The 14,607-nt window shown below is 37.5% G+C and overlaps 1 protein-coding gene and 1 long non-coding RNA gene across 4 annotated transcripts in view; one reads left to right on the top strand and one right to left on the bottom strand.

Annotated features, from left to right (window-relative positions):
• The window catches only part of LOC126381270 (uncharacterized), a 321,493-nt gene that overhangs the window by 285,471 nt on the left and 21,415 nt on the right, over positions 1 to 14,607 (top strand). Inside the window, exons 3-7 of one of the 3 annotated variants that reach the window (XM_050030769.1) lie at positions 3,554 to 3,688; positions 3,773 to 3,907; positions 3,994 to 4,128; positions 5,202 to 5,335; positions 5,471 to 5,645. In XM_050030769.1, coding sequence (XP_049886726.1) covers positions 3,557 to 3,688; positions 3,773 to 3,907; positions 3,994 to 4,128; positions 5,202 to 5,240 — 441 coding nt within the window. In that variant the 5' untranslated portion in view covers positions 3,554 to 3,556 and the 3' untranslated portion in view covers positions 5,241 to 5,335; positions 5,471 to 5,645. Of the gene's footprint in view, positions 1 to 3,380; positions 3,467 to 3,553; positions 3,689 to 3,772; positions 3,908 to 3,993; positions 4,129 to 4,212; positions 4,348 to 5,201; positions 5,336 to 5,470; positions 5,646 to 14,607 lie in introns of those variants that run through there. The other 2 variants (XM_050030768.1, XR_007568753.1) reach the window with 2 other exon arrangements.
• Positions 12,705 to 14,378, bottom strand: LOC126381271 (uncharacterized). The gene is made up of 3 exons (XR_007568759.1): positions 14,158 to 14,378; positions 13,846 to 14,075; positions 12,705 to 13,619 (listed from the first exon to the last, which is right to left on the bottom strand). It is a non-coding gene; the product is annotated as an uncharacterized LOC126381271 (long non-coding RNA).

Below are 14,607 nucleotides of genomic sequence, written 5' to 3'. Positions count from 1 at the left end.
ATTAATACATGTATACAGGCTAAATAAAATGAAGTTGCTAGAAAATACCTACTACTTGGAAAAACAATAATTGGAGAAGAAAGCACTACCTAACAACGTGAAACTTTGATATTCAAAACTTTCAAATCAAATATGGCTAAAACAAAAAAAAACTTAAAAATTGAAAGGTAAAAGAAAACACCTTTAATTAAAAAAATAGAAAGCGAGTCATATTTTATATATATTCTGGTAAAATTGTTTAGTTTTAAATGTTACCAAATACACCAAATGTTATTAGAAATGAAAGTAACTGCAAATAGTTTAATTCATATGTGTACAGTCATAACCAACGTATTACCTACGTAATAATTTAAGATAATAGTTTTTTTTTAAGTCTACATTGGTTATTTACTTATAATGACGCAAATAACAAAACAACTACGCTTGTTATTAATTTGCATATACCTACAGTAAATCCAACTTACCATGAATATACAATAATGTATCATATAATATACATAGTAAGTGTAGAATAAAAACTTAGGGATTACATGGTTCCAGTGGATCTGGTTAGAGCCATGACACACTAATTAGTATTCTTTGCATTCCTTCTTACTTTTCAATAGAACACTGTTTCGCATGAGACGGTTCCTCAAAAAACATAATATCGTGTATGAGTTAAACTAAAACTTAGGTGTTATATGGTTTTATGTTTTCCAGTGGATCTGGTTAGAGCTATGTCACGCTAAATGGTGTTCTTTGCTTTTTTTCTTACAATACTTTTCAATAGAACACTGTTTCGCATGAGACGGTTCCTCAAAAAACATAATATCGTGTATGAGCTAAACAAAAACTTAGGGTTTTACATGGTTTTATGTTTTCCAGTGGATCTGGTTAGAGCTATGTCACGCTAAATGGTGTTCTTTGCTTTTTTTCTTACAATACTTTTCAATAGAACACTGTTTCGCATGAGACGGTTCCTCAAAAAACATAATATCGTCTATGAGCTAAACTAAAACTTAGGGTTTTACATGGTTTTATGTTTTCCAGTGGATCTGGTTAGAGCTATGTCACGCTAAATGGTGTTCTTTGCTTTTTTTCTTACAATACTTTTCAATAGAACACTGTTTCGCATGAGACGGTTCCTCAAAAAACATAATATCGTGTATGAGCTAAACTAAAACTTAGGTTTTATATGGTTTTATGTTTTCCAGTGGATCTGGTTAGAGCTATGTCACGCTAAATGGTGTTTTTTGCATTTCTTTTTACAATACCTTTCAATAGAACACTGTTTCGCATGAGACGGTTCCTCAAAAAACATAATATCGTGTATGAGCTAAACTAAAACTTAGGTTTTATATGGTTTTATGTTTTCCAGTGGATCTGGTTAGAGCTATGTCACGCTAAATGGTGTTTTTTACATTTCTTCTTACAATACCTTTCAATAGAACACTGTTTCGCATGAGACGGTTCCTCAAAAAACATAATATCGTGTATGAGCTAAACAAAAACTTAGGGTTTTACATGGTTTTATGTTTTCCAGTGGATCTGGTTAGAGCTATGTCACGCTAAATGGTGTTCTTTGCTTTTTTTCTTACAATACTTTTCAATAGAACACTGTTTCGCATGAGACGGTTCCTCAAAAAACATAATATCGTGCATGAGCTAAACAAAAACTTAGCGTTTTACATGGTTTTATGTTTTCCAGTGGATCTGGTTAGGGCTATGTCACGCTAAATGGTGTTCTTTGCTTTTTTTCTTACAATACTTTTCAATAGAACACTGTTTCGCATGAGACGGTTCCTCAAAAAACATAATATCGTGTATGAGCTAAACAAAAACTTAGGGTTTTACATGGTTTTATGTTTTCCAGTGGATCTGGTTAGAGCTATGTCACGCTAAATGGTGTTCTTTGCATTTCTTCTTACAATACTTTTCAATAGAACACTGTTTCGCATGAGACGGTTCCTCAAAAAACATAATATCGTGTATGAGCTAAACTAAAACTTAGGTTTTATATGGTTTTATGTTTTCCAGTGGATCTGGTTAGCGCCATGTCACGCTAAATAGCATTCTTGTCATTTCTTCTTTCCATCCTTTATATTATATTAAATAATATTTCATACGGTATTATTTCGTTCTTTAATTTAATGTGTTTTTAGTGCTTCTGAATGTGATTTAGTTTTAAATACTTAGCTTATTAGCATTCATCAGTATCCAAGAATTCATCATACCACTGCTAATCAATAAACAAACATCGGTCTTAGCGTTTAAATACCGAAAAAATACCTGCCTGTTCATTTATTACTTGTTTCATTTAACAGGAATTTGCATATCGATCGTTTTCAATTAACTTCGAACAGTTACAACTACACGTAAACTGAGCATGTAGTCTATCTACAGCAAGATCGTGACCGCTGACTGCAGCTCTCCTTCTCCCTCCATTTCACTCCCAATCGACATTTTCACCTTTGCTGATATGATTACTCCACAGGATACCTCCATCCCCTGCATACCTGGTCGCTAGATTCGGCTGGCACGTCATATCGGTTTGACAGCCAACTCACGTAACTATTGTTGATCGATCCACAGTCCACTGAAGTGCCTACGATGAAGGGAACAACATGGACAGTTCTACTCCGAATTACTCCAACCCATGCGATGTTCATCCATGCGACAACCCACCTGATCTGAGTGGAACTTAACTGAAGCAAGAGAGTGATGCCTAATTCCATCTGCCAACTAGCTCCACTTCTCTCCCGTGCACCAGTCGCACCCACACCGACGTGTTCATCTTGCCAGTTTTCCTCACACCCGTCCACTTGTCTCTTGAAGATTGGCGTCCACAACACCAACGGTTGGTTAGGTCATGCAAGCATTGTTACAATTGATAAAAACACATATTTTCATTTAGTGAATGTGATAACCTGTACTAATAATTTGGTCAACTTAGCGATGATAACTCAATGTAAGTATTAACAAACTCGGTACGTGTTTGTTATTGTCAATAATATCTTTAAATTATACAACTCGCTTATGTTTGACAATTACTGAGTAATTGCTTTGCTTATTGCATGCTAATTGCTGAAAATTGCTTTTTATTTTAAATTCCTTAGCTAAAAATTGCTTTTTCTTTCACATTTCTCTGCTTATTGAATGACTATTGCTAACTCATTAGATAGAACCTACTTCTCATATAAGTAGGTGGATGCGGCCTCGATTAGCGGGGGAACCACATGAAAAAAAGCGAGCTACTGGGTGTACCTCCTGGGTAGTTTGGAAATCACCTAATATATATATGTATATATTTATAAATAAAAGTTAATAAATATAAATTAACATTATTTTTTTTTTAACAGGAAATGCACAATGCTAAAAACTGCGTTGGAGATTTTAATACAATAGTACTACAAAGCCTGATGTTGGCCGCTATTTCAATGAATGCAGCAGTGTGACAGCTAGCAATCAAAAGTAACAAGATATCGAGGTACGTTAAATGACGATCACGACCACTTTGGCAAAAACGTATCGCTATAGACTAAGGAAAAAAAAATAATATATATTTTATTTACAGGAAATGCAGATGGCAATAAACTGTGTAGGAGTTCATGATTGCAATAGAATAAAATCGACCAAGCCTGAAGTCAGCAGCCCCTTCAATGAATGCAGCAGTGTGACAGCCAGCAATCAAAAGTTACAAGATATCGAGGTACGTTTCATGACGACCACGACTATTTTGGCAAAAACGTATCGCTATAGACTAAGGAAAAAAAAATATATATTTTATTTACAGGAAATGCAGATGGCAATAAACTGTGTAGGAGTTCATGATTGCAATAGAATAAAATCGACCAAGTCTGAAGTCAGCAGCCCCTTCAATGAATGCAGCAGTGTGACAGCCAACAATCAAAAGTTACAAGATATCGAGGTACGTTTCATGACGACCACGACTATTTTGGCAAAAACGTATCGCTATAGACTAAGGAAAAAAATATATATATATTTTATTTACAGGAAATGCAGATGGCAATAAACTGTGTAGGAGTTCATGATTGCAATAGAATAAAATCGACCAAGTCTGAAGTCAGCAGCCCCTTCAATGAATGCAGCAGTGTGACAGCCAACAATCAAAAGTTACAAGATATCGAGGTACGTTTCATGACGACCACGACTATTTTGGCAAAAACGTATCGCTATCGACTAAGGAAAATAAATTATATATTTTATTTACAGGAAATGCAGAAGGCAAAAAATTGCGTAGGAGATCATTAATACAATAGTATTATATAAACCAAGCCTGATGTTGGCCGCTCATTCAATGAATGCAGCAGTGTGACAGCCAGCAATCAAAAGTAACAAGATATCGAGGTACGTTACATGACGACCACAACTATTTTGGCAAAAACGTATTGCTATCGACTAAGGAAAATAAATTACATATAATATTGAATTATATATTTTATTTACAGGAAATGCAGAAGGCAAAAAACTGCGTAGGAGATCATTCATCATCATCATCAGCCCATTAACGTCCCCACTGCTGGGGCACGGGCCTTCCCTATGGATGGATAGGGAGATCGGGCCTTAAACCATCACGCGGGCCCAGTGCGGATTGATGGTTATTAACGACTGCTAATGCAGCCGGGACCAACGGCTTAACGTGCCTTCCGAAGCACGGAGGAGCTCGAGATGAAAACTTTTTTTTTGTGGTCACCCATCCAATGACCGGCCTTTGCGAAAGTTGCTTTACTTCAACAATCGCAGACCGAGCGCGTTAACCGCTGCGCCACCGAGCTCCACATCATCATTAATACAATAGTATTATATAAACCAAGCCTGATGTTGGCCGCTCATTCAAAGAATGCAGCAGTGTGACAGCCAGCAATCAAAAGTAACAAGATGTCGAGGTACGTTACATGACGATCACGACCACTTTGGCATAAACGTATCGCTATAGACTAAGGAAAAAAAATGTAATATATATTTTATTCACAGAAAATGCAGAGTGTAATAAACTGTGTAGGAGATTATGATTGCAATAGAATAAAATCGACCAAGCCTGAAGTCCTTCAATGCACGCAGCAGTGTGACAGCCAGCAATCAAAAGTTACAAGATATCGAGGTACGTTACATGACGACCACGACTATTTTGGCAAAGACGTATCGCTATCGACCAAGGAAAAGAATTTATATATAATATTTAATATATATTTTATTTATAGGAAATGCAGAAGGCAAAAAACTGCGTAGGAGATTATTAATACAATAGTATTATATCAACCAAGCCTGATGTCGGTAGCTTCTTCAATGAATGCAGCAGTGTGAGAGCCAGCAATCAATAGTGACAAGAATCTAGGTACGTTACATGACGACCACGACCACTTTGGCAAAAACGTATCGCTATCGACTAAGAAAAGGATATTATATCTATACGTTATTATTATAAATATACGTTATTATAAATAAATTAATATTATTTTATTTTTAACAGGAAATACAGAAGGCAAAGAAGCAGATGTCATCAAAGAAGATCTTTGTTCCTGCAATGTTTCCGCAGACGATACATCCAACAGAGCGAAGTGGAAGGAAAAGACTCGGAAAAAAGACCCCACCACCATATGGGAACAATGCAAGGGAGAGAGAGAGAATATAATGTTATATTTTTATTTTTTGAAAAATAAACCAACAATATCCTACACATTTTTTTATTTCTTTTTGTGTCTGTCTTAATAGTTATTACAAATCTGTGATGCGAAACAAACTATACGAAAACGTCAATCCACATACAACGCCCGCGAAGCTGCTTTAGCAGCGAGCGCACTTAGCACCATCTAGTTATTATTATATTATATTATATATAGCTGCAAACCCACTGACTCACTCACTGACTCACTGACAGGGTTGTTCTCCCAGAAGGAGTGTCGGGGGGTGAAAATGATGTATGGGGGGTGTGATCGGGACCTTCCGGTGAGTATGGGAAAACTTCCAGATCCTGGAAAACTGCTCCGCATCAGGGAGACACCCTACCGCCTGGCAAAACTATCTTACCTGGAACGATTATTTTTTTACAGAACCTATTTAAATCTTGGTCAAATTCTATCGTGAGTGAAAAAAAATCAAAATGGCGGAAAAGCAAGATGGCCGCCATACAAAATTTTGTTTTTCCGGAAAATGTCTCGGGGGTGAATATGATGTATGAGGGATGTGATCAAAATGTCATGTTGAGTATGGAAATACTTCTCGATCTTGAATACCTGCTCCGCATCAGGGAGACACCCTACGGCCTGGCAAAACTATCACATCTGGATCAATTTTTTTTTCGCACAATGTATTTAAATCTTGGTCAAATTTTATCGCCGTTGAAAAAAAATCAAAATGGCGGAAAAACAAGATGGCCGCCATACAAATTTTTCGTTTTTCCTGAAAATGCCTCGGGGGTAAAAATAATGTATAGGGATGTGATCGAAACGTCATGTCGAGTATGAAAATACGTTTGGGTTTCCGATGTCTGCTCCGCATCAGGAAAACACCCTACGGCCTGGCCAAACCATCGCACCTGGAACTTTTTGGTTTTCACGAAACCTATTTAAATCTTGGTCGAATCCAATCGCCGTTGAAAAAATTTCAAAATGGCGGAAAAACAAGATGGCCGCCATACAAAATTTTCGTTTTTCTCGAAAATGCCTCGGGGGTGAATATGATGTAAGAGGGATGTGATCAAAATGTCATATTGAGTATGGAAATACTTCCCGACCTTCAAAAACTGCTCCGCATCAGGCAGACACCCTACGGCCTGGCAAAACTATCGCACCTGGAACTTTTTTATTTTCACGAAACCTATTTAAATCTTGGTCAAATCCAATCGCCGGTGAAAAAAAAAAACAAAATGGCGGAAAAACAAGATGGCCGCCATACAAAATTTAGTTTTTCCAGAAAATGTCTCAGAGGTAAAATTGATGTATAAGGAATGTGATCGAAACATCATGTTGAGTATGGAAATACTTTTCGATCTTCGAAAGCTGCTCCGCATCAGGGAGACACCCTACAGCCTGGTGAAACTATCGCACGTGGAACTTTTTAGTTTTCACGATACCTATTTAAATCTTGGTCAAATTCAATCACCGGTGAAAAAAATCAAAGTGACGGAAAAACAAGATGGCCGCCATACAAAATTTTCGTTTTTCCAGAAAATGTCTCAGAGGTAAAAATGATGTATTGGGGTGTAATCGGAAAGTCATCTTGGAAAACTGCTCCGCATCAGGGGTCACCCTACGGCCTGGCAAAACTATCGCACCTGGAAGTTTTCTGTTTTCACGAAACCTATTTAAATCTTGGTCAAATGCAAACCCCGGTGAAAAAAAACAAAATGGCGGAAAAACAAGAAGGCCGCCATACAAAATTTTCGTTTTTCCAGAAAATGTCTCGGGGGTCAAAATTGTGTATGGGGTTGTAATCGGAACGTCTTGTTGAGTATGGAAATACTTCTTGATCTTCAGAAACTGCTCCGCATCAGGGAGACACCCTACGGCCTGGCAAAAGTATCACACCTGGAACGATTATTTTTCCACGAGACCTATTTAAATCTTGGTCGAATCCAATCGCTGGCGAAAAAAAATCAAAATGGCGGAAAAACAAGATGGCCGCCATACAAATTTTTGTTTTTCAAGAAAATGTCTCAGAGGTGAAATTAATGTATAGGGGTATGATTGGAACGTCATCTTGGAAAACTGCTCCGCATCAGGGCGACACCCTACGGCCTGGCGAAACTATCGCATCTGGACCTTTTTTGTTTTCACTAAACCTATTTAATTCTTGGTCAAATTTTATTCTCGGTGTAAAAAAAAATACAAAATGGCCGAAAAACAAGGTGGCCGCCATACAAATTTTTGTTTTTCCAGAAAATGTCTCAGAGGTAAAATTGATGATCGGAACGTCATCTTGGAAAACTGCTCCGCATCAGGGAGACACCCTACGGCCTGGCAAAACTATAGCACCTAGAACTTTTTTGATTTCACGAGACCTATTCAAGTCTTGGTCAAATTCTATCGCGGTAAAAAAATGGCGGGAAAACAAGACACGCGAGCAGCTTGCTGCGAGCGAACCACGCGACATCTAGTTTTATATTATACTATATATAGCTACAAACCCACTGACTGACTGACTGACTGACTCACTCACTCACTGACATAATTGTTCTCCCAGAAGGAGCGTCGGGGGGTCAAAATGATGTATGGGGGATGTGATCCAAATCTTCCGGTGAGTATGGGAAAACTTCCAGATCTTGGAAAACTGCTCCGCATCAGGGAGACACCCTACAGTCTGGCGTAACTATTATACCTGGATCAAGTTTTTTTTCGCAAAACCTATTTAAATCTTAATCAAATTCTATCGTGGGTGATAAAAAATCAAAATGGCGGAAAAACAAGATGGCCGCCATACAAAAATTTGTTTTCCCAGAAAATGTCTCGTTGGTAAAAACTGTGTATGGGGTTGTAATCGGAACATCCCGTTGACTATGGAAATTTTTCTTGATCTTGAAAAACTGCTCCGCATCAGGGAGACACCCTACGGCCTGGCAAAACTATAAAACCTGGAGCAATTTTTCTTTCGCGAAACATATTTAAATCTTGGTCAAATCCAATCCCCGGTGAAAAAAAACCAAAATGGCGGAAAAACAAGATGGCCGCCATACAAAATTTTCGTTTTTCCTGAAAATGCCTCGAGGGTAAAAATGATGTGTAGGGATGTGATCGGATCGTCATGTTGAGTATTTCAGTACTGCTCGATCTTGAAAAACTGCTCCGCATCAGGGAGACACCCTACGGCCTGGCAAAACTATAAAACCTAGAGCAATTTTTCTTTCGCGAAACATATTTAAATCTTGGTCAAATCCAATCCCCGGTGAAAAAAAACCAAAATAGCGGAAAAACAAGATGGCCGCCATACAAAATTTTGTTTTTCCAGAAAATGCCTCGTAGGTGAAAATGATGTATAGGGGGTGTGATCAAAACGTCAAGTTGAATATAGAACCACTTCTTGATCTTGAAAACCTGCTCCGCATCAGGGCGGCACCCCACAGCCTGGCAAAACTATCGCACTTGAGACATTTATTTTTCCACTATACATATTTAAATCTTGGTCAAATCCAATCACCGTTGAAAATAAATCAAAATGGCGGAAAAGCAAGATGGCCGCCATACAAAAAACTATTTTTCCAGAAAATGTCTCGAAGGTAAAAACAATGTATGGGGACGTAATGGAAAGATCATGTTGAGAATTTAAATTCTACTCAACCTTCAAAAACTGCTCCTCTTCAGAGAGACACCCCACGGCCTGGCGAAACTATGCCACCTGGAACGATTATTTTTTCACAGAACCTATTTAAATCTTGGTCAAATCCAATCCCTGCTGAAAAAAAATCAAAATGGCGGAAAAACAAGATGGCCGCCATACAAAATTTTCGTTTTTCCCGAAAATGCCTCGGGGGTAAAAATGATGTATGAGGAATGTGATCGAAACATCATGATGAGTATGGAAGTACTTTTTGATCTTCGAAAGCTGCTCCGCATCAGGGAGACACCCTACAGCCTGGCGAAACTATCGCATATGGAACTTTTTTGTTTTCACGAAGCCTATTAAAGTCTTGGTCAAATTTTATCGCCAGTGAAAAAAAAAACAAAATGGCCGAAAAACAAGATGGCCACCATACAAATTTTTGTTTTTCCAGAAAATGTCTCAGAGGTAAAAATGATGTATTGGGGTGTGATCGGAACGTCATCTTGGAAAACTGCCCCGCATCAGGGAGACACCCTACGGCCTGGCAAAACTATAGCACCTAGAACTTTTTTATTTCACGAGACCTATTTAAGTCTTGGTCAAATTCTATCGCGGTAAAAAAATGGCGGGAAAACAAGACACGCGAGCAGCTTGCTGCGAGCGAACCACGCGACATCTAGTTATTATATTATATAAAGCTACAAACCCATGTACTGACTGACTGACTGACTGACTGACTGACTGACTCACTGACAGGGTTGTTCTCCCAGAAGGAGCGCCGGGGGGTAAATATGATGTATGGGAGATGTGATCAAGATGTTCCGATGAGTATGGGAAAACTTCCAGATCTTGGAAAACTGCTCCGCATCAGGGAGACACCCTACCGTCTGGCAAAACTATCGCACCTGGAACGATTCTTTTTTCACGAAACCTATTAAAATCTTGGTCAAATTCTATCGTGGGTGAAAAAAAATCAAAATGGCGGATAAACAAGATGGCCGCCATACAAATTTTTGTTTTTCAAGAAAATGTCTTGGGGGTAAAAACTGTGTACGGAGGTGTAACCGGAACGTCTTGTTGAGTATGGAAATACTGCTAGATCTTCGAAAACTGCTCTGCATCAGGGAGACACCCTACGGCCTGGCAAAACTATAGCACCTAGAACTTTTTGGTTTTCACAAGACATATTTAAACCTTGGTCAAATTCAATTGGCAGTGAAAAAAAAACAAAATGGCGGAAAAACAAGATGGCCGCCATACAAAATTTTCGTTTTTCTCGAAAATGCCTCGGGGTGAATGTGATGTAAGAGTGATGAGATCAAAATGTCATATTGAGTATGGAAATACTTCCCGACCTTCAAAAACTGCTCCTCATCAGGGCGGCACCCTACGGCCTGGGAAAACTATCGCACCTGGAACGATTCTTTTTTCACCAAACCTAATAAAATCTTGGTCAAATTTTATCGCCGGTAAAAAAAAATCAAAATGGCCGAAAAACAAGATGGCCGCCATACAAATTTTTGTTTTTACAGAAAATGTCTCGGATGTAAAAACGATGTATAGGGGTGTTATGGGAACGTCTTGTTGAGTATGGAAATACTGCTAGATCTTCGAAAACTGCTCCGCATCAGGGGTCACCCTACGGCCTGGCAAAACCATAGCACCTAGAACTTTTTTGATTTCACGAGACCAATTCAAGTCTTGGTCAAATTCTATCGCGGTAAAAAAAAAAACAAAATGGCCGAAAAACAAGATGGCCGCCATACAAAATTTTGTTTTTCCAGAAAATGTCACGGGTGTAAAAATTATGTCTAGGGGTGTGATCGGAACGTCATGTAGAGTACGGATATACTTCCAGGTTTTCGAAAACTACTCCGCATCAGGGAGACACCCTAAGGCCTGGCAAAACTATCGCACTTGGAACATTTTTTTTTCCACTTTACCTACGTAAATCTTGGTCAAATTTAATCGCCGGTGAAAAAAAAAACAAAATGGCCGAAAAACAAATTCCTCACTGGTACAAATAATGTATTGGGGTATCATTAAAACATCAAGTCGAATATAGAAATACTTCTCTATTTTCGAAAACTGCTCCGCATCAGGGAGACAACCTACGGCCTGGCAAAACTATCGCTCTCGGAACATTTTTTTTTTCCACTTTACCTACGTAAATCTTGGTCAAATTTAATCGCCGGTGAAAATCAAGATGGCCGCCATACAAATTTTTCGTTTTTCCTGAAAATGCCTCGGTGGTAAAAATGATGTATAGGGGTGTGATCGGATCGTCATGTTGAGTATTTCAATACTGCTCGATCTTGAAAAACTGCTCCGCATCAGGGAGACACCCTACGGCCTGGCAAAACTATAAAACCTGGAGCAACTTTTATTTCGCATAACATATTTAAATCTTGGTCAAATTCAATCGCTGGTGACAAAAATCAAAATGGCGGAAAAACAAGATGGCCGCCATACAAAATTTCCCTTATACAGAAAAAGCCTCGGGGCTAAAAATGATGTATGGGAGGTGTGATCGGAACGTCATGTAGAGTACGGAAATACTTCCCGGTCTTCGAAAACTGCTCCTCGTCACGGAGACACACTACGCCCCGGCAAAACTATCGCATCTGAAACTATTCTTTTTCACGAGACCTATTTAAATCTTGGTCAAATTCTATCGCTGGTGACATGTGTGCTGTCAACTTTTGCTGGGGTTTTTTAATTTCTGCCTAAAATTCTTGTGAACCTATTCCATAAATTTTAAGCCTGTCGTTTACCCGTCAGCTGATAATAAAATGACAGGTATAACTTCAAATAAACTTAGATAGTGTGTACTGGAATCAGTACCAACATGGTGCAGGTCAGTGGTGCATACGGTACAACGGGACCAACAACACACGTTACTCTTGCATATTAAGTAACTAGGTAGGTAATAGAAATATTTTATAAAAAAGCTAATGGATGACTTTCCAGACTAGGTTTTCAAAAAAAAATACAGATGGCGCTGTCCAGATTTAACATGATAATTACCTATTTTCTCATTACTCGGGTAAATAAATATTATTTAAATGTAATGGCAAGGGTATATAGGCATATTTAAAAGATCGCACATCTGTACAGCGCCATCTATTTTTTTGGGGACGTAGCCTGGAAAGTCCCTCATTGGTACCTAATAGATTTTGTAATTATATTTGTCTTGCATTTAGACCAATAAAGACCACCAAAGGATGTTTGATGTGAAAATCCGGTCCCAAGAGGTCAAAAATTAAATGTAACTAACAATTTTGATACTTACCACAAAAAACATTGATTGTGAGATCCTATCAGTTGAAGTGGTGCTAAACGACGTGATTACTATTTTTATTTTTCAACATAATTTTAAAAAGAAACAATTTTATTAAAAACATAATGAAAGATATATTTTTAGAAATAATTTGTTTTATTCATACTCATACAAAATATTCCTACATTTAATTAAATAGTTGAAATAATACAGCAACTTAACCATATACTCTCGGCCTATGTTGTCCAGTGGCTGACATTCCGGAGGTCCCAGGTTCAAGTCCCGGTGGAGACAAAACACAAAAATTTCTTTGTGATCCTTGGTTCAGTTAGGACATGGCTGGCTGATCCAACGACATTGGCGGCGCAGCAATAACTCTGGTTGATGAGGTTGGTCATCCACTTCACAACCTACATGATAGATGAAGAACAAGTACCTATTTATGATTTTTGAACAGACTTAATATGGTAACATATTAGTAAGTAAGTAGGTAGAGAATAAACTTAACAATAACATAACATAAAAATATACACAGGTTTTTATCTATTTAATGATTTAATAATATAAATTATAATTATAAAGTGATATAAACTTATAATTTACCAACATCTTGGAACAAAAAAAAAACCCGACAAAACAAAAGTATTCAATTATTATGAAAAAAGGTGAAAAAATTAAAAACCCTATAAAAAGCAAAAAATAAGTTATCCCACATACCTATGCTTGCAAGCAAACTGAGCGTGTAACATTCCTATCACACTTAACAAACATTTCTGATGACCTTGAAGACCTGAACCGATTTCTACCAAACATAGCTAAGAACACTCTCGACTAATATAACTTACAAACAAAAAAAAAACATATTAAAATTGGATCATCCGTTTGGGAGCTACGATGCCACAGACAGACACATACACACACTTCAAACTTATAACACCCCGTTGTTTTCGAGTCAGGGGTTAATAAATAGAACTATATACATTGCAACAACACACCTAACACAGCTTTTATGTTCGCTAGATATTAATGCTTTTGAGGTGAGCTCATCCTGCAAACAATGCATACATGGGCATCCATCAGGCATCTGAAAGCAAACATGAATGTTTTTAATAGTATAGTATATTGCACAATATGCCCGATTGTATCAATATTATTTAATGTGTAGAAATGGAACTGAAACATTGCCAACAATAAATTAAAATTAGAACAATGTTTTAATCATAATTAAGGATTGCCTTATAACAATTATGATTGAAACACATCATTTTTTTCATGTACAACATAAATTAAAATACTTAATACTTTAATACCTATCTCGGAGATTGTTTTTCTATATAATACCACTCTTCACTTCTTTCCATAAGCCCATGGCCTGTGATTTTATCTTCGTGAGTGCCTTCCCAAAGATATTCCACAACTTATACAGACATAATTGTTTCCAACTGTCCGACTGGAACATTCTTCAGGAAACTTGTTATTGTTGCTTGCATCTCTTAGTATGAGTATGAGTTAGTATGACAAAGTCGATCAGCATTAACACCTATAAATAAATAACTATATAATAACAGTGTCATATATAATAACAATCTCATAACAATGTCATTTGCTTGTATGTTACTTACATTGCAATTTATCAACGAACATTATCCACAAACTTTTTATCATATCGGCTCTATCCAAAACACACAATGGCTCTGGAAGTTTTTACAGTAGAATGTCGACGCTCGCACTACTCGATGATCTTGTAAGCTACAAATCCTAACAAAGTAGCACAGGAAATTAACAAGAGAACTTCTCGGCAACGAGACCACAGAACGAGACCATAAGACCATTATGTTTAGTTTTTTTTTTTTGGTTATTTTGTCCATAGGACAGGCAAAGGAAACATAACCCATACAGCCAAATACTATATACTAGGTACGTTACATTCGTTAAAAACAATAAACGTAATTTCATATTGGCTTTTCGGCGGGAGACGGGAACGGGACAGTTGCTTTCTTCATTGAGTAATCTAAATAATTAATACGAAGTGGTGTTTTGTGGTTAATGATCGCATTAGTTAGTCGGAAGAC

Source organism: Pectinophora gossypiella, unplaced genomic scaffold (genome assembly GCF_024362695.1).
Source record: "Pectinophora gossypiella unplaced genomic scaffold, ilPecGoss1.1 Pgos_42, whole genome shotgun sequence".
In the NCBI taxonomy this organism is placed as follows: domain Eukaryota; kingdom Metazoa; phylum Arthropoda; class Insecta; order Lepidoptera; family Gelechiidae; genus Pectinophora; species Pectinophora gossypiella.
Note: the sequence above shows the minus strand (reverse complement) of the source record. Positions and strands in the feature narration are given on the sequence as shown.